Source organism: Conger conger, chromosome 1, assembly GCF_963514075.1.
Source record: "Conger conger chromosome 1, fConCon1.1, whole genome shotgun sequence".
Lineage (NCBI taxonomy): Eukaryota > Metazoa > Chordata > Actinopteri > Anguilliformes > Congridae > Conger > Conger conger.
In genome coordinates this window covers 96,732,020-96,758,178 of record NC_083760.1, presented here as the reverse complement: position 1 = coordinate 96,758,178, position 26,159 = coordinate 96,732,020, and the positions used below count along the sequence as shown (strand labels likewise).

Genomic DNA, 26,159 nt, shown 5'->3' with positions numbered 1-26,159 from the left:
CATATGCGCACACACGCACACTCATGCACATATGCGCACACACACACACATGCACATATGCGCACACACACACACATGCACATATGCACACACACACATGCACACACACACACGCACACACAAGCACATATGCACACACACATGCACATATGCACACATGCACACACACACATGCACATATGCGCACACACGCACAGGCCCTAATATGGGACAACTTGGGAAATAAAGATTTCTTACTTACCTAACCCTAACCCTAACCCCTAACCCTAACCCTAACCCTAACCCTAACCCCTAACCCGAACCCTAACCCTAGATTAACCCACGGGCACACACACATACATGCACACACACATATGCACACACACACATGCACATATGCGCACACATGCACACAAATGCACATATGCACACACACATATGCACACACACACGTACATATTCACATATGCACACACACAAGCACATATGCACACACACATATGCACACACGTACATATTCACATATGCACACACACAAGCACATGTGCGTACACACGCACACATATGCACACACACATGCACACGCACATATGCACACACACACATGCACATATGCGCACACACGCACACACACGCACATATGCACACACACACATATGCACATATGCACACACACATATGCGCACACACGCACACACACGCACGTATGCACACACACACATATGCACATATGCACACACACATATGCGCACACACGCACACACACGCACATATGCACACACATGCACACGCACATATGCACACACACACATGCACATATGCGCATACATGCACACACACACATGCACATATGCACACACACATATGCGCACACACGCACACACACGCACATATGCACACACATGCACACGCACATATGCACACACACACATGCACATATGCGCATACATGCACACACACACATGCACATATGCACACACACATATGCAAACACACACACATGCACACACACATATGCACACACACATGCATACGCACATATGCACACACACACATGCACGTATGTGCACACATGCACGCACAAGCACATATGCACACACACATATGCACACACACACATACAAATGCACATATGCACACACACAAGCACATATGCGCACACACGCACACACATGCACATATGCGCACACACACATACAAATGCACATATGCACACAAACACGCACATATGGGCACACATGCACACATATGCACATATGCATACACATATGCAAACACACACACATGCACACACACATATGCACACACACACGCACATATGCGCACACATGCACACAAATGCACATATGCACACACACATGCACACGCACATATGCACACACACACACAAGCACATATGTGCACACACGCACACACAAGCACATATGCTCACACACACACACAAGCACATATGCGCACACACACACACACATGCACATATGCACACACACATATGCACACACACACATACAAATGCACATATGCACACACACATGCACATATGCGCACACATGCACACATATGCACATATGCACACACACATATGCAAACACACACGCACACACAAGCACATATGCACACACACACACACACAAGCACATATGCGCACACACGCACACACACGCACATATGCACACACACACATATGCACACGCACATATGCACACACACGCACACACACGCACATATGCACACACACACATATGCACATATGCCCACACACATGCACACGCACATATGCACACACACACACGCACACATGCGCACATGCATACACACACATGCACACGCACATATGCACACACACACACATGCACATATGCGCACACATGCACACACATGCACATATGCACACACACGCACATATGCACACACACACATGCACACGCACATATGTACACACACACACATGCACACGCACATATGCACACACACACATGCACACGCACATATGCACACACACACACATGCACACGCACATATGCACACACATATGCGCACACACGCACACTCATGCACATATGCGCACACACACACACATGCACATATGCACACACACACATGCACACACACACACGCACACACAAGCACATATGCACACACACACATGTACACACACACACGCACACACAAGCACATATGCACACACACACATGCACATATGCACACATGCACACACACACATGCACATATGCGCACACACATGCACATATGCACACACACACATGCACACACATGCACATATGCACACATGCACACACACACATGCACATATGCGCACACACGCACACACATGCACATATGCACACACACACACATGCACACACATGCACATATGCACACACACACGCATATGCACATATGCACACACACACACACATATGCACACGCACATATGCACACATGCACACATGCACACATCACACATAATTACTCCTACTTTCTGTTATACATGCAGTGCAATAATTCACATCTGCCATTTGTTAAGTATTTTAAGTAAGTAAGTAAATAAATAAATAAACACGGATATGGAGTTTAGTAATGGCTATGATTCTGTAAGGATTTACATTGATTACCATAGACATTATAATTACTTACAATACCTCTGCTGAATACATATCATTTTAATAGCTATAATCAATTGAAAAAAAGAAATAGATGCCATCTTCATTTTTAAGGAAATTAATATTTGTGATCTAAAAGTGAAAGTGGATAAGGAGCCCCTCAAAATGAAGGGAACGAAAGAAAAGTGTACTGTGACTTTAATTTGAGTGAAACGTCACGGACGCTGTCAGGTTCCCTGTGCGTGGCAATGACGCAACAGTGACGCAACACGCAGTCCCAGGAACCTCCCAGCAGTTCGAAGAGAAGAAAATCTGCGCGCCGTGTAGTACGGGAGGAAGAAACAACAACAAAAAAGAAAGAGGGAGAAGCAGCGGTTTCTGAGATACACTTTCTCCGGGATTATAAGGGGCTTTCAATGAACAGCCTGCTCTCTGTAAGTACCAGCTGCCGTCTCCTGTGGCCGTCTCCAGCGGCTCTATAAATCCAAACCTGTGTTCTGTCCTCTCGGCGAAGTTTTGACACCAAGAAAGTCTGGAGCTTGAGATCCGAGTCGGAGGCGGCAGCCATTGTGTCTGAACACTAACAGCGGCTAAGGCTCACGTCACGGCTCTGACAAGCACACCGCCAGTATTTTCCTGCTCTCGCTGGAAGTTTCACTTGTCAAAAAAAGTGTCTGGCGGCACAGTTCGTTGAATAAAATCCGCCAGTTTGGTGTCTTTAGTGAGTTTTGCTGTTGTCACTGCGGTGCAATGGCTTTGTAACCAGCTAGCGCTTTGCTAAGCTAATGTGCTCAGAGAAAGCGGACAGATCTCCAGGCATCTAGCAAACTCGGCGAGCTGGCCGGTTTGTGGCAGTCTGCCTGCGGTAGCTAATGAACTATATGGAGTCTTTGTTATGTTAAACAGAAAATGTACTGTTTTCACCAGCCTCATTTTCTGATATTTTGAGATGACCTGGCTGGGCTGGCTAGTGCGTTTCCGTGTGTCATTAAGTTTTTTTCCGGTTAGTTTTTACATTTGTAGCTGTCAGAAACCATTTATGAACTCGTCAAATGTAGCTAGTCGAGCTAAATGCGTACACTAACAAGTTATCTAGCTTAGCTTGGCTTGCTGTTTGTTCGAAGTCTCGGTGTGCCAGTTAGCTACCCAGCCTGCACCTCCACTACACCTTCCAGTTGTCCCTACATAGCAACGGATTAAACTTTTGCTCCCCAGCTGCTGTTAACCTCGCTGGATGCCTTGGTGAGCAGCTAGAGAATGTTAGCTTGCTAGCTAGCGCTGGACAGAGGCCCGTGTTTTTTATTTTCTGTTGTGGGGTGGGTGAACATTTTGATAAGATCATGAAACAGATGTGGAGCCGAAATGCGTCACCACCACGTAATCGTTGCTTGCCGGTAGAGATGCGGCATGGGCCCCACATTACTGTTAGCGTTGGCTCAGGCTGTTTGGTCTTTATGGGAACTTACAGCACGACCTGAATGTAAGTTACGCGATGTGATAGGACGGTAGTGGGCACAACCGGTTTCACCCGGTACTGAATGACATGATGCTGGCTCCTCACCGGCTTGGTCCGACGCCCCGCCTGGTTATGGGAGCAGGGTTGTGGCTGCGCTCATCGCTGTTGGGGTACTTAACGCAGGAAGTTGCGGTGTCTTGACAGGCTCAAACAGCTGACCTGAGCCTCTTGATTTAACAGAGATGGACTGTCTAAAGATTCAAGGGAAACCCTTGTAGGTGACACTTTTCCTTAATGCACAAATAATTAATCTTAAAACCCTGATTTGCTGCGGGGGAACTTTTGTTTAAAAAACGTTTACATGTCTTTGTGGGAGAGGGGTCCTCCCAGTGAAACTCCAGCGTGAAGTCACTCTGTTGTGGCCTGTATTGCCCAGAGAGGTCAAAGGAGGATTGGAATTTAACCTAATGAGCTAGAGGTCAGTGTGTGTGATCTGAAAGTTCCATGCAGTTAAAAGGTTTGTGCTGCAGGTAAGTGGTGAAGCAGGCATTGTGCTGCAGGTAAATGGTGAAGCAGGCATTGTGCTGCAGGTAAATGGTGAAGCAGGCATTGTGCTGCAGGTAAATGGTGAAGCAGGCATTGTGCTGCAGGTAAATGGTAAAGCAGGTAAATGGTGAAGCAGGCATTGTGCTGCAGGTAAATGGTAAAGCAGGTAAATGGTGAAGCAGGCATTGTGCTGCAGGTAAATGGTGAAGCAGCATTGTGCTGCAGGTAAATGGTAAAGCAGGTAAATGGTGAAGCAGGCATTGTGCTGCAGGTAAATGGTGAAGCAGGCATTGTGCTGCAGGTAAATGGTGAAGCAGGCATTGTGCTGCAGGTAAATGGTAAAGCAGGTAAATGGTGAAGCAGGCATTGTGCAGTTATCTGTGAGCTTTACAGTTGGATATGAGCTCCAGGACGGGTCAGAAGGGGCAGAGGCGGGGGGCTGATGGTTTGAGTGAAAAACGTCCTGTGTGTCCTTGTCTCTGAGAAATACAGTGTGCAGATAGAAGCAAGTGATCGTATTTACCTTGGGTAAGGTCACAATTGCATACACACACGCATACACACACACACTCATGCACACACACATGTACACACGTACACACACACATACAAGCATACACACACACACACACACACGTACACACACACACAGTACATGAGTGGATGTTTATTTTCAGCAGGAGCTTGTGCCTTGCTTTGCATTTAGTGAGGAAGAGTCACTGGCATTTTAATAACCCGGTTAGGTCACTGTGGCCTGCTCATGGTTTTATGGGAGGTAATTTGGCACGTGATCTGCCCCCTCAGAATAGCGCCTGGGTACAGTGAGGACACTGTCCTGTAGACCTCAGGTCTCAAATTCCACTTCTGGAGGGTCACAGTGTCTTTGTGATTTCCATTCAGTCAACAGCCTGTTTTTGCCTTGGAAACAAGGTATGTGGACTTCTTCAATAATGCGCACTGCTGATATGCACTGTAAATCAGCTCACACAATCCCCTCCACGGGACACAGCGGCCCCTCCAGGACTGGAGTTAAACCTGCATACACTGTGGCCCTCCAGGACTGGAGTTAAACCTGCATACACTGTGGCCCTCCAGGACCGGAATTAAACCTGCATACACTGTGGCCCTCCAGGACCGGAATTAAACCTGCAGACGCTGCAGCCCTCCAGGACTGGAGTTAAACCTGCAAACACAGTGCCCCCTCCAGGACTGGAGTTAAACCTGCAGACACTGTGGCCCTCCAGGACTGGAGTTAAACCTGCAGACACAGCGCCCCCTCCAGGACTGGAGTTAAACCTGCAGACACTGTGGCCCTCCAGGACTGGAGTTAAACCTGCAGACACTGCGGCCCTCCAGGACTGGAGTTAAACCTGCAGACACTGCGGCCCTCCAGGACTGGAGTTAAACCTGCAGACACTGCGAGTGCGAGTTGTGTGAGAAGAATTTGACTATGTAAGCCTTTTCTCCTTCCTTTTCTGAAAAGCACTGCCAATAATATCTCAGCTTTATATTTACCAGGGTAAAGCAGGGTTGTTTTTACCCTGGCTGAAGGCATGATGGTGTAGCTGGCACATTTCCCTCAGTAGGTTGCGCAGTGTTTTGAATATGAAGGTGACGGAGCGTAAGATGGAAATTTGGTGAGGAGCAGGTGAGGTAAACACTGCACTGTGTGCTTCATTTGGATAGAAGGCCTTGGCAGCTGATGCTCCAGCTTTAATAGGCAGTTTTTCCACATTTCCTTTTAGCGTCTTGCATCCAGCTCATTCTTTCACTCTCTTTTGGTCTCTGTTTTTTAATTTTATTTATTAATTATTTATTTAATTTGCCAAATGGTTAACACTTGAAAGGCTGCCAACCTGGAGCCGCAAGTCCAGCATTGCAGCACTGATTTCTGCCCCCACTGCAGGTTAATTTGATACAGATTATTCAAGCAAATGTTGCAAAACTGTTTTCTTGAAATGGCCTAAAGCACACACCTGAATTGATTTCAACACATTCCTTTCTAAATGATATCAGTTTTGTTTTGTGATTATAGGCCAACCTTCTCTATCTCCCCTTAAACATCAATTCCACAGAGAATGCACAGCTTCTGTTTGTGTGAGCAGAGACCTCTCTCAGATCAGTTTCATTTTGCACAGGGCTGTGTGCTTTATACACGGGGCTGTGCTGTGCTTTATACACAGGGCTGTGTGCTTTATACATGGGGCTGTGTGGTTTATACACGGGGCTGTGTGCTTTATACACGGGGCTGTGTGCTTTATACACGGGGCTGTGTGCTTTATACACGGGGCTCTGTGCTTTATACACAGGGCTGGACTGTGCTTTATACACGGACCTGTGTGCTTTATACACAGGGCTGTGTGCTTTATACACGGGGCTGTGTGCTTTATACACGGGGCTGTGTGCTTTATACACGGGGCTGGACTGTGCTTTATACACAGGGCTGTGTGCTTTATACACGGGGCTGTGTGCTTTATACACAGGGCTGTGTGCTTTATACACAGGGCTGGACTGTGCTTTATTCATGGGGCTGTGTGCTTTATACACGGGGCTGGACTGTGCTTTATACACAGGGCTGTGTGCTTTAGACACAGGGCTGGACTGTGCTTTATACACGGAGCTGTGTGCTTTATACACAGGGCTGGACTGTGCTTTATACACAGGGCTGGACTGTGCTTTATACACAGGGCTGGACTGTGCTTTATACACGGGGCTGTGTGCTTTATACACGGGGCTGTGTGCTTTATACACGGGGCTGAGTGCTTTATACATGGGGCTGTGTGCTTTATACATGGGGCTGTGTGCTTTATACACGGGGCTGTGTGCTTTATACACGGGGCTGTGTGCTTTATACACGGGGCTGTGTGCTTTATACACGGGGCTGTGTGCTTTAAGCATGGGGCTGTGTGCTTTATACACGGGGCTGTGTGCTTTATACACAGGGCTGTGTGCTTTATACACAGGGCTGTGTGCTTTATACACAGGGCTGGACTGTGCTTTATACACAGGGCTGTGTGCTTTATACACAGGGCTGTGCTTTATACACAGGGCTGGACTGAGCTTTATACACGGGGCTGTGTGCTTTATACACGGGGCTGTGTGCTTTATACACGGGGCTGTGTGCTTTATACACAGGGCTGTGTGCTTTATACACAGGGCTGGACTGTGCTTTATACACAGGGCTGTGTGCTTTATACACGGGGCTGTGTGCTTTATACACAGGGCTGTGTGCTTTATACACAGGGCTGTGCTTTATACACAGGGCTGGACTGTGCTTTATACACAGGGCTGGACTGTGCTTTATACACAGGGCTGTGTGCTTTATACACAGGGCTGGACTGTACCCTCCCCTGTTACTGTTCACACCTGCTATCTGCCATTCTGTGGCTATACTCTCCCTGTCCTTACACCATGCCTACAGCGTACTGTGATGTATGTTACCCTGTGAGCCACTGCTGAATAAATGGCTAAATCTGATGGTTTAGCCACACATTTGCACTGTGAAGCTTCACATTATTGCTAATCTAGTGGGAAATATGTGGGACTTTTACTTGTGTGATGTGATAAGTATGGTATGATATGTTAGAGACATACTGACCTGGTCACTGTGCAGCTGATCACATGACCCAGATTGGGTCATTGTAGCGGATCACATGACCTTTCTTCTGAGTCAACGAATCACATGACCTGATCACATGACCTCTCGTGTGGGTCAGCGGCTGTTTCTCATGTTTACTGGAACTGGCAAAGCTGATCACATGACCTGATCACATGACTGCCTCAGCACACATCTCTCTAACATGTCTTCTCATTTATTATACTCTCACATTTTTGTTCAGTATGTTTTGGACATCCTCTTGCACTCCATGCTTGCCTAATCAGTTACCTGAGCTTGACAACTAGTTTCTAAACTATATATCTCATAGCTTAAACCTGAACTGTTATCATGTCAACCCCACTAGGGAGTTGTTTGTCATTTTGGGGCTCTTCTGTGAAAAGTTGTATACAAAAAACTGAACTGAATTGACGAGAAGCTCAGTATTCCATATGTAGCACTCAGAAGGCAAAGTTAAACTGGAGTATCTCAGTTCGGACTCCAAGGCCGTTTGCCCACAGTGCCCGGCTCCACTTGGGTCCGTGTCCCAGGACCCTCACTGGGTGTGATTTTCCTTCTGTAGTTAAATCTGCCCTGAAGCAGCCCTTGCATGCATGTTATTGATTAGAGTAATCCAGCTGGTGTCCATTTGCCCAAGCTCACTGTGCGTGCTGGCAGCAGGGCTGTTGGGAGTCAATATTCAAAAGCGGAGATAATCTGCACACTGAAGTGTTTGTGTTTGGAAAGGGAAATGTTGTCCTCAGTGATTGTGTGATTGTGCTCAAGCAGCCATTCTGTGCATCCTGCTCAGAGGAGAGGGGCTCATGGGAATTGGAGTTGGTTTGCAGGTAGATGGTTTGCCATTCATATTGTGGTCCTGAAAAAGGTTCAGGAGTGTCCCAGTTTAACACGCCCTTGTTCTTCTGCTGTCTTCATTTCTGCCTCCCCAACCTACCCAACCCCACCCCACCCCACAGCCCTGAGACAGCACTGTCTGGGGGAGTTAGGTTCCAGTGCTGATTGTGGTCTCTCTCTCTTTGCAGAGTTTCAGTGCTGATTGTGGTCTCGCTCTCTTTACAGAGTTTCAGTGCTGATTCTGGTCTCTCTCTCTTTACAGAGTTTCAGTGCTGATTCTGGTCGCACATTTATGGCGTTTGTGAGCGTCAGCAGAGACTTCTGCCAGGCACAGCACCTCTCCTTCGTGGACAAGTGAACCGGCAGCCCTCTGCACAGAGACTACACTTCCCAGAAGCCCCCCTGAAGCACACACTGGCACTGAAACTGCTCTCTCCTGCTGCCCGCTGGGGCCTCGTGTAGTCTGTGGCTAAACTCCAAAGCAACCAACCACCGACTCCTACCTGGACTTACTCTCATGCCGGCCAATTAGAATCGCTTTCCTGAATGGGGTAATCTGATTGGATGATTGGTGAAGTCCCCCCCAGTAGAATTCCTTCTTCTATGTGTCCTTTTTATTGACCATTCCTTTGCCACTTTATTTCATATTTTTTATTTATTTTTTATCAAACCATTTCTACTTCAAACTTCACTGAGATCTGAGCCAAAGTTTCATTTTTTGATACACAGTTTATGCAACCGCTCTTTATTTTTTGAAAGAGCTTCATTTTCTGCCAGCATGAACCGGCCAGCACCAGTGGAGATAACGTACGAGTGCATGAGGTTCCTGATTACCCACAATCCCACCAATGCGCAGCTCAACAAGTATACAGAGGTGAGATGTGCTGGTTGCCCGTGAGGATAGATGGAGAGCACACTCACACACACACACACACACACACACACACACACACACAGTGTTATAGTGGCTTATTAAACACACACTCTGTGCTGTTATTAGGGGTGGGTCAGAATAACCGAATAACCGGTTATTTGTTCATGATTGCAATTGTCAGTTTTTAAATTGTAGTCATTAAAATAAGATCTTTTTACTCATAATTTTTGTTTGTGAAGATATAGGCTTACACAATCCATAGATCCAAATATATTAATTCCTTTTTAAATTGCACTGTTATTGCTTACTCTAATGTCATCGTTTTCTTTTCCCGTTTCTAAACCAAATTTCGTTCAGCTGTGATAGTGCACACACACACTGTGCTGTTATAGTGCCTTATCAAGCTGTTTGTGTGTGTGAGTGTGTGAGTGTGTGTGTGTGTGTGTGTGTGTGTGTATAATGCTGGTGTGTGTGTGAGTGTGTGTGTATAATGCTGGTGTGTGTGTGTGTGTGTGTGTGTGTGTGTGTGTGTGTGTGTGTGTGTGTGTGTATAATGCTGGTGTGTGTGTGTGTGTGTGTGTGTGTGTGTGTGTATATATAATGCTGGTGTGTGTGTGTGTATATGTATAATGCTGGTGTGTGTGTGTGTGTGTGTGTGTGTGTGTGTGTGTGTGTGTGTGTGTGTGTGTGTGTGTGTGTGTGTGCACGTGTGTGTGTGTATATATAATGCTGGTGTGTGTGTGTGTATAATGCTGGCGTGGGTGTGTGTGTATGTATAATGCTGGTGTGTGTGTGTGTGTGTGTATATAATGCTGGTGTGTGTGTGTGTGTGTGTATAATGCTGGTGTGTGTGTGTGCGTGTGTATAATGCTGGTGTGTGTGTGTGTGTGTGTATAATGCTTGTGTGTGTGTATGTATAATGCTGGTGTGTGTGTGTGTGTGTGTGTGTGTGTGTGTGTGTGTATAATGCTGGTGTGTGTGTGTGTGTGTGTGTATAATGCTGGTGTGTGTCTGTGTGTGTATAATGCTGGTGTGTGGGTGTGTGTGTATATATTGTGCTGGTGTGTGTGTGTGTGTATAATGCTGGTGTGTGGGTGTGTGTGTGTGTATATTGTGCTGGTGTGTGTGTGTGTGTATAGTGCTGGTGTGTGTGTGTGTGTGCGTGTGCATAATGCTGGTGTGTGTGTGTGTATGTATATTGTGCTGGTGTGTGTGTGTGTGTGTGTGTGTGTATAATGCTGGTGTGTGTGTGTGTGTGTGTGTGTGTGTGTATAATGCTGGTGTGTGGGTGTGTGTGTGTATATTGTGCTGGTGTGTGTGTGTATAATGCTGGTGTGTGTGTGTGTGTGTGTGTGTATATTGTGCTGGTGTGTGTGTGTATGTATAACGCTGGTGTGTGTGTGTGTGTATATTGTGCTGGTGTGTGTGTGTGTGTATAATGCTGGTGCGTGTGTGTGTGTATAATGCTGGTGTGTGTGTGTATAATGCTGGTGTGTGGGTGTGTGTGTATGTGTGTATATTGTGCTGGTGTGTGTGTATAATGCTGGTGTGTGTGTGTGTGTGTATAATGCTGGTGCGTGTGTGTGTGTGTGTGTATAATTCTGGTGTGTGGGTGTGTGTGTATGTGTGTATATTGTGCTGGTGTGTGTGTATAATGCTGGTGTGTGTGTGTGTGTGTGTATAATGCTGGTGCGTGTGTGTGTGTGTGTGTATAATGCTGGTGTGTGGGTGTGTGTGTATGTGTGTATAATGCTGGTGTGGGTGTGATTCTCAGGATCTGAAGCGGTTCGGGGTGCAGACGCTGGTGAGGGTGTGTGATGCCACGTATGATAAGGCTCCTGTGGAGAAGGAGGGGATCCAGGTCCTGGTAAGAGCCTACATATCCCATCAGCCCCTGCTCTCTCTCTCTCTCTCTCTCTCTCTCTCCACTCTCTCTATAGTGTGTGTTCAGTCTATAGTGCATGTGTTCAGTGTATGGTGTGTGCTCAGTATATAGTGTGTATGTGTGCTCAGTGTATGGTGTGTATGTGTGCTCAGTGTATAGTGTGTATGTGTGCTCAGTGTATAGTGTGTATGTGTGCTCAGTGTATGGTGTGTATGTGTGCTCAGTGTATGGTGTGTGTGTGTGCTCAGTGTATAGTGTGTGTGTGTGTGCTCAGTGTATGGTGTGTATGTGTGCTCAGTGTATGGTGTGTATGTGTGCTCAGTGTATAGTGTGTGCTCAGTGTATAGTGTGTATGTGTGCTCAGTGTATGGTGTGTATGTGTGCTCAGTGTATATTGTATGTGTGCTCAGTGTATGGTGTGTATGTGTGCTCAGTGTATAGTGAATGTGTGCCCAGTGTATAGTGTGTGTGTGTGTGCTCAGTGTATGGTGTGTGTGTGTGTGCTCAGTGTATGATGTGTGCTCAGTGTATAGTGTATGTGTGCTCAGTGTATGGTGTGTATGTGTGCTCAGTGTATAGTGTATGTGTGCTCAGTGTATAGTGTGTATGTGTGCTCAGTGTGTGGTGTGTGTGTGCTCAGTGCATGGTGTGTGTGTGCTCAGTGTATAGTGTGTGTGTGTGCTCAGTGTATAGTGTGTGCTCAGTGTATGGTGTGTGCTCAGTGTATAGTGTGTATGTGTGCTCAGTGTATGGTGTGTGTGTGTGCTCAGTGTATAGTGTGTGTGTGCTCAGTGTATAGTGTGTGTGTGTGCTCAGTGTATGGTGTGTGCTCAGTGTATAGTGTATGTGTGCTCAGTGTATAGTGTGTGTGTGCTCAGTGTATGGTGTCTATGTGTGCTCAGTGTATAGTATGTATGTGCTCAGTGTATGGTGTGTGTGTGTGCTCAGTGTATAGTGTGTGTGTGTGTGCTCAGTGTATGGTGTGTGTGTGTGTGTGCTCAGTGTATGGTGTGTGTGTGCTCAGTGTATAGTGTATGGTGTGTGCTCAGTGTATAGTGTGTGTGTGTGTGCTCAGTGTATAGTGTGTGCTCAGTGTATAGTGTATGCTCAGTGTATAGTGTGTGCTCAGTGTATGGTGTGTGCTCTGTGTATGGTGTGTGCTCAGTGTATAGTGTGTGCTCAGTGTATAGTGTGTGCTCAGTGTATAGTGTGTGTGTGTGTGCTCAGTGTATGGTGTGTGTGTGTGTGCTCAGTGTATGGTGTGTGCTCAGTGTATAGTGTATGTGTGCTCAGTGTATAGTGTATGTGTGCTCAGTGTATAGTGTGTGCTCAGTGTATGGTGTGTGCTCAGTGTATGGTGTGTGCTCAGTGTATAGTGTGTGCTCAGTGTATGGTGTGTGCTCAGTGTATGGTGTGTGTGTGTGCTCAGTGTATAGTGTATGGTGTGTGCTCAGTGTATAGTGTGTGTGTGTGTGCTCGGTGTATAGTGTGTGCTCAGTGTATGGTGTATGCTCAGTGTATAGTGTGTGCTCAGTGTATGGTGTGTGCTCAGTGTATAGTGTGTGCTCAGTGTATGGTGTGTGCTCAGTGTATAGTGTGTGCTCAGTGTATGGTGTGTGCTCAGTGTATAGTGTGTGTGTGTGTGTGCTCAGTGTATGGTGTGTGTGTGTGTGTGTGCTCAGTGTATGGTGTGTGCTCAGTGTATAGTGTATGTGTGCTCAGTGTATAGTGTATGTGTGCTCAGTGTATAGTGTGTGCTCAGTGTATGGTGTGTGCTCAGTGTATAGTGTGTGCTCAGTGTATGGTGTGTGCTCAGTGTATAGTGTGTGCTCAGTGTATAGTGTGTGCTCAGTGTATGGTGTGTGCTCAGTGTATAGTGTGTGCTCAGTGTATGGTGTGTGCTCAGTGTATAGTGTGTGCTCAGTGTATAGTGTGTGCTCAGTGTATGGTGTGTGTGCTCAGTGTATAGTGTGTGCTCAGTGTATGGTGTGTGCTCAGTGTATAGTGTGTGCTCAGTGGATTGTGTCTGCTCAGTGTATAGTGTGTATGTGTGCTCAGTGTATGAGTCCTGTCTGAAAGCAGTGGGTTGCGCATTAGTGCACTTTCTCCCTTCGCCTGAGCACTGTTCCAGTTTCTCTGATTTCTGTTTTTCTGCCTCCTCAGGATTGGCCGTTTGATGATGGTGCCCCGCCCCCTAGCCAGATCGTTGATGATTGGCTGAACCTGCTGAAGAGCCGGTTTAGGGAGGTGCCTGGCAGCTGCATCGCTGTTCACTGTGTGGCCGGGCTGGGCCGGTGAGGAAGGGGCCACACTCTTACACCTTTAATACACTTGTCTCTCTCTCTCTGTCTCTCTCTCCCTCTGTGTGTGTCTCTTTCTCTCTCTCTCTCTCTCTCTCTCTCTCTCTCTCTCTCTCTCTCTCTCTCTCCCTCTCCCTCTCTCTCCCTCTCTCTCTCTCTCTCTACATTTACATTTTAGTCAGGAAAACAGTTATGTACAGCAGTTATAAGCAAAAACAATAGTCATCGTAAGTGCAATTCTTTTTTTTTTGGGGGGGGTAAATCAGGAGGGAGGACTAAGGTACAGCCTGTGTCAAAACATGGGGAGGGATTCTGCCATTCTGACTGTAGTACCATTCTGATTCCACCACTGAGGAACCAGAACAGAGAACGGCATTACGGGTTAGGGTTAGACAGAACAGAGAACGGCATTACGGGTTAGGGTTAGACAGAACAGAGAACGGCATTACGGGTTAGGGTTAGACAGAACAGAGAACGGCATTACGGGTTAGGATTAGACAGAACAGAGAACGGCATTACGGGTTAGGATTAGACAGAACAGAGAACGGCATTACGGGTTAGGGTTAGACAGAACAGAGAACAGCATTACGGGTTAGGGTTAGACAGAACAGAGAACAGCATTACGGGTTAGGATTAGACAGAACAGAGAACGGCATTACGGGTTAGGATTAGACAGAACAGAGAACGGCATTACGGGTTAGGGTTAGACAGAACAGAGAACAGCATTACGGGTTAGGATTAGACAGAACAGAGAACGGCATTACAGGTTAGGGTTAGACAGAACAGAGAACGGCATTACGGGTTAGGATTAGACAGAACAGAGAACGGCATTACGGGTTAGGGTTAGACAGAACAGAGAACGGCATTACGGGTTAGGATTAGACAGAACAGAGAACAGCATTACGGGTTAGGGTTAGACAGAACAGAGAACAGCATTACGGGTTAGGGTTAGACAGAACAGAGAACGGCATTACGGGTTAGGATTAGACAGAACAGAGAACAGCATTACGGGTTAGGGTTACACAGAACAGAGAACGGCATTACGGGTTAGGATTAGACAGAACAGAGAACGGCATTACGGGTTAGGATTAGACAGAACAGAGAACAGCATTACGGGTTAGGGTTAGACAGAACAGAGAACAGCATTACGGGTTAGGGTTAGACAGAACAGAGAACAGCATTGCGGGTTAGGGTTAGACAGAACAGAGAACAGCATTACGGGTTAGGATTAGACAGAACAGAGAACGGCATTACGGGTTAGGGTTAGACAGAACAGAGAACGGCATTACAGGTTAGGATTAGACAGAACAGAGAACGGCATTACAGGTTAGGATTAGACAGAACAGAGAACGGCATTACAGGTTAGGATTAGACAGAACAGAGAACGGCATTACGGGTTAGGATTAGACAGAACAGAGAACGGCATTACGGGTTAGGGTTAGACAGAACAGAGAACGGCATTACGGGTTAGGGTTAGACAGAACAGAGAACAGCATTACGGGTTAGGGTTAGACAGAACAGAGAACAGCATTACGGGTTAGGGTTAGACAGAACAGAGAACAGCATTACGGGTTAGGATTAGACAGAACAGAGAACGGCATTACGGGTTAGGGTTAGACAGAACAGAGAACGGCATTACAGGTTAGGATTAGACAGAACAGAGAACGGCATTACAGGTTAGGATTAGACAGAACAGAGAACGGCATTACAGGTTAGGATTAGACAGAACAGAGAACGGCATTACGGGTTAGGATTAGACAGAACAGAGAACGGCATTACGGGTTAGGGTTAGACAGAACAGAGAACGGCATTACGGGTTAGGGTTAGACAGAACAGAGAACAGCATTGCGGGTTAGGGTTAGACAGAACAGAGAACAGCATTGCGGGTTAGGGTTAGACAGAACAGAGAACGGCATTACGGGTTAGGGTTAGACAGAACAGAGAACGGCATTACGGGTTAGGGTTAGACAGAACAGAGAACGGCATTACGGGTTAGGGTTAGACAGAACAGAGAACGGCATTACGGGTTAGGGTTAGACAGAACAGAGAACAGCATTGCGGGTTAGGGTTAGACAGAACAGAGAACAGCATTGCGGGTTAGGGTTAGACAGAACAGAGAACGGCATTACGGGTTAGGGTTAGACAGAACAGAGAACAGCATTACGGGTTAGGGTTAGACAGAACAGAGAACGGCATTACGGGTTAGGGTTAGACAGAACAGAGAACAGCATTGCGGGTTAGGGTTAGACAGAACAGAGAACGGCATTACGGGTTAGGGTTAGACAGAACAGAGAACGGCATTACGGGTTAGGATTAGACAGAACAGAGAACGGCATTACGGGTTAGGATTAGACAGAACAGAGAACGGCATTACGGGTTAGGATTAGACAGAACAGAGAACAGCATTACGGGTTAGGGTTAGACAGAACAGAGAACAGCATTGCGGGTTAGGGTTAGCAGGGATGCAAAGAAGCGAGTGCAGATCTTGTGACATTACATTACATTACATTACATTAATGGCATTTGGCAGACGCTAATGATGAGAGCAGAATCTCATGGCTGACTAATGAAGGCAACCAACAGGTCGAGGACAGAGGAGGGATTTGGCTCTAGCAGAGTGGAGTGCCTCAGTGACCGCAGGCAGGGCGGTCTCAGTGGAATGGCCACTCTTGAAGCCAGACTGGTTGGGATTGTGAAGATTGTTCAATAGGAGATGAGTTGACAGTTGAGAACAGACAGAGATGAGTTGACAGTTGAGAACAGACAGAGTTGAGTTGACAGTTGACAGCAGGGTTTTAGATGGGGAAGGGGAGAGGGGATAGTGTCGTAAGAAAGGATTGCGTTGCTTAGAAAGGTGAGAAAAGGGAGAATGACATTAAAAATGGGTTTCAGAAGGGGAGAGGGGATGGTGTCAAGAGGACAGGTGGTTGTGCGGTTGGATGTGAGGAGTTTCAAAGTGTTGGAATCTGAGTGGGGACAAAAGGACGATAGGGAGTTGGGGAAGGTAGGAGGGTATTGCGGATGTCATCTACCTTCTTTACGAAGTGGGCAGAGCAGTTCAGGTTGAAGTCACCCAGGAGGATCAGAGGAGTGCCATCGTTCGGAGAGGAGCTAAGCAGGATGTGCATCTCATCCAAGAAGCTCCCCAGAGGACCCGGAGGGCGATAGACAACAATAATGAAAAGTTTACACGGGACAGTTACAGAAACCACATGAAGTTCAAAATAGGATGTGGTGGCACTAGATCTCTGCAGTGGGCTGGAGTGTGTGGCTCTCACCATACAACCTACCTGCTCTCGCTTTAAAACACCTCATTTTCTCCTCTCTCTCTCTCCTCCCCTCTCTCTCACCCCCTCCCTCCCTCTCTCTCGCTCAGGGCTCCTGTGTTGGTGGCCTTGGCTCTGCTTGAATGTGGGATGAAGTATGAAGAAGCGGTTCAGTTCATTCGCCAGTAAGTCCCACTGCTCCCTCTGCTGTTCAGGAGGGGAAGTGCTTGGAAGTTGGGAGGCAAAGCTGGCAATACTCGTATAGATCTGGCGCCCTTCACACAGTAAACAACATTTTAGAATTTATCAGATGTTTTTATCCAGATTCTCTCTCTCCCTCTCTCTCTCTCTCTCCCTCCCTCCTCCAGAAAGCGTCGGGGAGCCTTTAACTCCAAGCAGCTGCTGTACCTGGAGAAGTACCGGCCCAAGATGCGGTTGCGATGCAGTGAGCACAGCTGCTGCCTGCAGTAGCCCGTGCCGGACACCACGGACGGACAGACAGACGGACAGACAGACGGACCCTCAGACCGCCGCTAGTGCTAATCTTACCGTAAAAACGAGCGTGCAGCCAGGCCGGCGTGGACTCCGCACCACCACAGAGCACATAGGAAGGGCTCAGCCAATGGGCTCGCATTTTTAAACAAATACAAGTCCCGCCGGTTACCACTGTCCAATCATGGGCCAGAGTTTAAAAAACATAAGTTCTCACTGGATGCCCAGTGTCCAATCATGGGAGAGCCTGTATTGAGCACAGTGGGAGCTGCAGGCTGTCAGGCCAGTCTCATCACTGCTGAAGGAGTGCATTATGGGTTTATTATTATCTCTCCCACTCTCCTCATCACTGCTGAAGGAGTGCATTATGGGTTTGTTATTACTGTTGTTATTGTATTATGAATGGTCCTGAATCTGCGTGAAGGTGGAGTGTATAATCACCACGTGAGAGAGACAGAGAGAGAGAGAGAGAGGGAGGGGGAGAGAGAGAGAGAGAGAGAGAGAGAGAGGCACGTATGATCCATTCATTATGATTTCTGTCCAAACACGCGCGCATGCACACACAAACATGCAGCACCAAAACACATGCAACACACACCCACAAAAACTCATGCACGCCCAAATGTGCGCACGTGCATGCCTGCACACACACGCACACACACACAAACACGCACACACACGCACGCACGCACGCACGCACGCACACACGCACACACACACGCACACACGCACACACGCACGCACGCACACACACACACACACACATACACGCACACACACGCACGCACGCACGCACACACACACACACACACACACAAACTGACATGCAAGCGCATGCCTGCACACACACACACGCACACACACACACACACACACACACACACACACACACACACAAACTGACATGCAAGCGCATGCCTGCACCCACACACAAACACAGACACAATCGTGCGCACATGCACTCACGCATGCACGTACACACAATACACAAACACGCACTCTTACACAAAACCACATGCACGTACACACAAGCACGCACACACACACATCCACACACGCACAAACACACACAAACATTTTTGTGTAAGTTTAGGGAAAGGGAATGTCCCTGGAGAGAAACTACAAAGCAGTAGCCATTTTGAGAACTCGTTTTTAAATTTTATTTTTTATTATCACGGGACTAATTTTTTTGTACAAACAAAAGTTCCAACTGTCCTGTTAAACACAGCTGTTTGTTTTGTATGCAGTTTTCTGATGTCACTTTAAACACAGTAACCCTAACCCTGTGTGTGTTTCTGCACTGTGGCTGGGTCCGACCAGCTCTCACCGTACACTGGAGTGCAATATTAGCTTCTGTGTGAGTCCACCTTCCTAAGCCCCTCCCCTTCCTGTGACTGTCAGCACTTCCTGCCAATACAGGAAGTGACATGGTTAATGTTAGGTACTGGTCCTGGATGTGATACTGGCTTCCACAGTCTCCTTCAGTTTTTACTTTTCAAATAAAATGAGTTTCCTCAGCTTTTAAAACATCACTGTGTGAGAGCTTCGGTCACTGATTGTGTCTGTCTCACACAAACACACACACACACACACACTACCACTCATTCTCTCAGTCTCACACAAACACACACGCACTACCACTCATTCTCTCAGTCTCACACAATCACTGACAAACTCCCTCCCTCTCTCACATACACACACAGTCACACACACCCTCCCTCTCACACACATACACACTGCCACTCGCACATTTAACAGTGTTTACAGACATGGGAAAGCACAGAGACTCTCACACACATTCACACACTCACATTCTCACACAATCTCATGCATACAAATTCCTAACACACACTCGCTCACATGCACACACACACACACACTCACACTAACATACGCACCCTCATACACACACACACACACACACACACACTCACATACTAACATACGCACCCTCATACACACACACTAGCACACACGCGTGCACACTCACATACACGTACACGCACACACGTGCGTGCGGCAATGGGAAGCCAGTGGAGGCCAATGAGAAGCGGGGTGACATGAGCCGACCTGGGCTGACTGGTGATCAGGCGGGCTGCAGCATTCTGGACCAGCTGGAGGGGCTTGATGGCACACGCTGTTAGACCCCCATTAGTCTGGCTTCAGATCAGGCCACTCGACAGAGACCGCGCTCCTCTCCATCAGTGAATCACTCCATGCCGCACTCCATCCCTCTACTCTGTCCTCATTCTAGATCTTTCTGCTGCCTTTGACACTGTGGATCACTCCATCCTCCTGTCCGCCCTCCTCCTGTCAGCAACGGGCATCTGTGGCACAGCCCTGTACTGGATTGAGTCCTACCTCTCTGGCCGCTCCTTCCAGGTTGCCTGGGCTGGTACGGTATCGACACCTCGGCCCCTCGCCACAGGAGTTCCCCAGGGCTCAATCCTAGGCCCGCTTCTTTTTTCTCTTTACACTCTTTCCCTTGGCCCTCTTATCACTGCACATGGGCTATCCTACCACTGCTATGCGGACGATACCCAACTTTTCATCTCATTCCCACCATCTGATACACAGGTTTCAGCCTGTATCTCTGCTTGCCTGAGTGACATCCAGAGCTGGATGGACAACCATCATCTAAAGCTCAATCCAGGTAAGACTGAAATGACATTGCCATTACCTCTCCCCATCTGGATCTCTCCATTTCCCTAGGGGATACCACACTCACGCCATCACCCAGTGCAAGGAACCTCGGCGTGGTGATGGACAGCAGACTGTCCCTCTCCGAGAACATTGCGGCGGTGACCCGGTCATGCAGGTTCTTCCTATACAACATACGGAGAATCTGCCCCTTTCTCACCCCCTACTCGACCCAGCTCCTGGTCCAAGCAATGGTTCTGTCCCGCCTGGACTACTGCAATTCCCACTTGGCTGGCCTCCCAGCGTCCGCCATCAGACCCCTCCAACTTATCCAGAATGCAGCAGCTCATCTGGTCTTCAACCTTCCCAAATAGTCACACTTCACCCCCCTGCTTACTTCCCTCCACTGGCTGCCTGTAATGGCTCGCATCAAATTCAAAACATTGGTGCTAGCCTTCCAAGCAGTTAAGGGGTCTTCCCCAGCTTACCTACAAAAAATCATCAGACCCTACACCCCTGCCAGACCTCTTTGTTCAGCCTCCACAGGCCGCTTGGCACCTCCCCCTCTCCGAACCTCCATCTCACGCTCACGACTACTGTCTGTTCTGGCTCCACGGTGGTGGAACGAACTCCCCGTTGAGGTCAGAACTGTAGAATCTCTCCCCACCTTCAAGCGCAAACTGAAGACGCATCTCTTCAAACAGCATCTCTCCCCATCCCTCCCTACCTCCCTGTGAACCTGAATTGTTGTCTTTGTGATTTACGTACTGTTTCGGTATTTTTAGTTGGCTAGGTAAGCAGTATTTGGATAGTTAAGTTTGGTCACTTTTGCTTTGTTGTTTGTTTGTTTATTTGTTGTTAAAAAATAAATAAATAAATAAATAAAATAAAATAGGCCCTGGTCCTTATCTTTGTTGTACGGGTAGCAATTGAAATTGTACTTCCCTCTAGGGTCTTTCAGCGCACTTAGCCCTGGTTATGGGTATGCACTTTGTTGTACGTCGCTCTGGATAAGAGCGTCTGCCAAATGCCAATAATGTAATGTAAAAGAAGGCGTGTCGCTATCCCGTCGGCCGCCGGGGAACGGGGTGTGGGTGGTGTATCTAATACTAGCTCTAATTGAATCAGACGGGGTCCAATTGGCTACCAAATTGGGAGAAAAAGGGAAAAAATTGGATAAAAAAAAAAAAAATAAAGAACTGTAGAATCTCTTCCCATCTTCAAGCGCAAACTGAAGACGCACCTCTTCAAGCAGCACCTCTCCCTGTCCCTCCCTACCTCCCTGTGAACCTTAATTGTTGTCTTTCTGTGATTTACTTTTTTGTGTATCAGTATTTTTTAGTTTGGCTAAGTAAGCAGTGTTTGGCTAGTTAAGGGGTTTGGTCATACTATTGCGTTTGTTTGTTTGTTTGTTTGTTTAAAAAACAAGTGCACTTATCCCTGGTTATGGGTATGCACTTTGTTGTACGTCACTCTGGATAAGAACATCTGCCAAATGCCATTAATGTAATGTAATGTCTCTAATTATACCTATTTGTACCTGTCCCCATCTGTAACTTGGATGGCTGCAAAATAATGGTCTTTATTCATGTGATATTAGGGTAGGTCACTAGATGGCAGTGTTTGCCCTTGTTTGGGGCACACAGTAGCAGCACGATCTTGAGCCGCTTTGCAGACCTGCCCTAAAAGGGTTTGTCAGACAGACTGGGTGAAAAAACGTAATGAAACTCCCTCTAACCCCTAACCCCTAACCGTAACCCCTAACCCCTAACCCCTCTACCGCCCTTTAGAGCCCCTCCATGCGACTGTATTTGCATTCACAGACAAAATGATTGTGAACTGAGAAGGCGATTATTGAATTTTCCATAAGTGTCTGTGGCTTGCTTTTGAAGGTCAGTGGGGGATCCCTGTGTATGATGGATTTTAACAAGCTATTAATTTCTCTTAATTATGCTTTTCACGTTTTTTAATTTACCCTTATAAGCCACATTCTAACAAAATGAAGAATATAAGTCCCATGTTCACCTTATATTGCAAGTAATTACATACTGACCAAATTAGACTGAGGTGATTCAACAGGCTCCCGATTGCTTTGCTTTGATAATGAGCCAGACCTGCATTGTGTTAACTGGCGCTGGGGCAGGGCTGTGTGCTTTATACACAGGGCTGTGTGCTTTATACACAGGGCTGGACTGTGCTTTATACACAGGGCTATGTGCTTTATACACGGGGCTGTGTGCTTTATACACAGGGCTGTGTGCTTTATACACGGGGCTGTGTGCTTTATACACAGGGCTGGACTGTGCTTTATACACAGGGCTGTGTGCTTTATACACAGGGCTGGACTGTGCTTTATACACAGGGCTGTGTGCTTTATACACAGGGCTGTGTGCTTTATACACAGGGTTGTATAAATGACGAGCCAGACCTGCGTTGTATTAACTGGTGCGGTCACATTGCAGGTTTGACACAGTATAACTTGCAAAGCAAATAGGAGCCTGTTGATTCATTTCTATTTTTAATTAGATCAGTTTTCTTTAAGTAAAATGTATACTTATTGGCAGCACGGATGGTGCAGTGGGTAGCACTGCCCCCACACAGCAAGGAGGTCCTGGGTTTGAATCCTGGTTGGCCGGGGTCTGTGTGGAGTTTGCATGTTCTCCCCGTGTTTGTGTGGGTTTCCTCCGGGTACTCCGGTCTCCTCCCACAGTCCAAAGACATGCAGGTTAGGCTGATTGGAGAGTCTAAATTGGCCGTGGGTATGAGTGTGTGAGTGAATGGTGTGTGTACCCTGCGATGGACTGGCGACCTGTCCAGGGTGTATTCCTACCTTTCGCCCAATGTATGCTGGGATAGGCTCCAGCCCCCCTGCAACCCTGTTCAGGATAAGCAGGTTAAGATAATGAATGAATGAATGAATGAATGAATGTATACTTATTGAACGCTGTGGGGTAATGTGTCCTCTGTATCTAGTACCCCAGTTACTTGAGCTGTGGACAGCCGCAGCGCAGTGCCAGGGCTAACACTACGTTGAGGTTTCATTCATTATGTTTTTCTTTGACATTGCGTTCTTCATTAGGTCCGCTCTAGTGGCCACACTTTCACCGGTTAGGAGTTCATTCACCTCAGACTTTAACTTTCAAAAAAAATGTAATTGTTGTTCTTATATTTTATGCGTAAGTTAATTCATTAGAAACTTAAATTTAATTCTTGGTAGTTTCTGAGCAGTTCGATAAAAGCGTGTTCTCAATAGCACGTGTCCTGCTTATCTTCAGTCTCCCGTGGACAGAAACCCTGTTTGATCAATATTGACCCTAACAACGTTCTGCAAAGGCTGTGATCAGGATGCTGGCTATCCCTAAATGAACCAGTCGCCTGCCCTGCACTGCAGATTGATCTCCGTGGTCTCTGCTCACTCCATGAGAACGCCATCTCTGTGCCATGCACTAATGTGGTCTCTGCTCACTCCATGAGAACGCCATCTCTGTGCCATGCACTAATGTGGTCTCTGCTCACTCCATGAGAACGCCATCTCTGTGCCATGCACTAATGTGGTCTCTGCTCACTCCATGAGAACGCCATCTCTGTGCCATGCACTAATGTGGTCTCTGCTCACTCCATGAGAGTGCCATCTCTGTGCCATGCACTAACGTAGTCTCTGCTCACTCCATGAGAACGCCATCTCTGTGCCATGCACTAATGTGGTCTCTGCTCACTCCATGAGAACGCCATCTCTGTGCCATGCACTAACGTAGTCTCTGCTTACTCCATGAGAACGCCATCTCTGTGCCATGCACTAATGTGGTCTCTGCTCACTCCATGAGAACGCCATCTCTGTGCCATGCACTAATGTGGTCTCTGCTCACTCCATGAGAACGCCATCTCTGTGCCATGCACTAATGTAGTCTCTGCTCACTCCATGAGAACGCCATCTCTGTGCCATGCACTAACGTAGTCTCTGCTCACTCCATGAGAACGCCATCTCTGTGCCATGCACTAACGTAGTCTCTGCTCACTCCATGAGAACGCCATCTCTGTGCCATGCACTAACGTAGTCTCTGCTCACTCCATGAGAACGCCATCTCTGTGCCATGCACTAATGTGGTCTCTGCTCACTCCATGAGAACGCCATCTCTGTGCCATGCACTAATGTGGTCTCTGCTCACTCCATGAGAACGCCATCTCTGTGCCATGCACTAATGTGGTCTCTGCTCACTCCATGAGAACGCCATCTCTGTGCCATGCACTAATGTGGTCTCTGCTCACTCCATGAGAGTGCCATCTCTGTGCCATGCACTAACGTAGTCTCTGCTCACTCCATGAGAACGCCATCTCTGTGCCATGCACTAATGTGGTCTCTGCTCACTCCATGAGAACGCCATCTCTGTGCCATGCACTAACGTAGTCTCTGCTTACTCCATGAGAACGCCATCTCTGTGCCATGCACTAATGTGGTCTCTGCTCACTCCATGAGAACGCCATCTCTGTGCCATGCACTAATGCGGTCTCTGCTCACTCCATGAGAACGCCATCTCTGTGCCATGCACTAATGTAGTCTCTGCTCACTCCATGAGAACGCCATCTCTGTGCCATGCACTAACGTAGTCTCTGCTCACTCCATGAGAACGCCATCTCTGTGCCATGCACTAACGTAGTCTCTGCTCACTCCATGAGAACGCCATCTCTGTGCCATGCACTAACGTAGTCTCTGCTCACTCCATGAGAACGCCATCTCTGTGCCATGCACTAATGTGGTCTCTGCTCACTCCATGAGAACGCCATCTCTGTGCCATGCACTAATGTGGTCTCTGCTCACTCCATGAGAACGCCATCTCTGTGCCATGCACTAATGTGGTCTCTGCTCACTCCATGAGAACGCCATCTCTGTGCCATGCACTAATGTGGTCTCTGCTCACTCCATGAGAATGCCATCTCTGTGCCATGCACTAACGTAGTCTCTGCTCACTCCATGAGAATGCCATCTCTGTGCCATGCACAAATGTGGTCTCTGCTCACTCCATGAGAGTGCCATCTCTGTGCCATGCACTAATGTGGTCTCTGCTCACTCCATGAGAACGCCATCTCTGTGCCATGCACTAACGTAGTCTCTGCTCACTCCATGAGAACGCCATCTCTGTGCCATGCACTAACGTGGTCTCTGCTCACTCCATGAGAACGCCATCTCTGTGCCATGCACTAATGTGGTCTCTGCTCACTCCATGAGAACGCCATCTCTGTGCCATGCACTAATGTGGTCTCTGCTCACTCCATGAGAATGCCATCTCTCTGTACTCTCCGTGATTCTGGGTTGGGGTTGCATATCGTCATGATGCAGTGATTCTGGGTTAGGGTTGCATATCGTCATGATGCAGTGATTCTGGGTTGGGGTTGCATATCGTCATGATGCAGTGACTCGGTGTATGATGGAATAGCTCCCCAATGGTCTGTAATGAGTGTAGAAATGCCTACTGCCTTTATCTATTACACATCCACACCAAACCTTATTCCGATCGATTCCCCAACAACATTGATCTCCAGACTTTTTAATATTTATTTACAGCCTCCGGCACACCTTCCCTGGATTGCGACGAAAAGGTTTTTTGTTTTTTCTTATTTGCATACATAAATATAAATGTTGGCAGGTTCAATGCCAGACGACTTGCACAAA

At 47.5% G+C, this 26,159-nt stretch overlaps 1 protein-coding gene across 4 annotated transcripts; it reads left to right on the top strand.

Moving 5' to 3' along the window:
- Positions 1–2,860: 2,860 nt before the first annotated feature.
- Positions 2,861–18,632, top strand: LOC133134712 (protein tyrosine phosphatase type IVA 2-like). Of its 4 annotated transcripts, none has more exons than XM_061251050.1 (7): positions 2,861–3,016; positions 5,717–6,036; positions 9,297–9,908; positions 11,683–11,775; positions 13,957–14,087; positions 17,470–17,544; positions 17,728–18,632. In XM_061251050.1, exons 3-7 carry the CDS (start codon positions 9,813–9,815, stop codon positions 17,828–17,830), a joined length of 498 nt encoding a protein of 165 aa, XP_061107034.1. In that variant the 5' UTR covers positions 2,861–3,016; positions 5,717–6,036; positions 9,297–9,812; the 3' UTR covers positions 17,831–18,632. The 4 variants fall into 4 exon arrangements, with proteins under 4 accessions (XP_061107034.1, XP_061107049.1, XP_061107025.1 ...); XM_061251065.1 differs by having other exon boundaries at positions 5,680–6,036; XM_061251041.1 differs by lacking the exon at positions 5,717–6,036.
- The last annotated feature ends 7,527 nt before the right edge of the window (positions 18,633–26,159 follow it).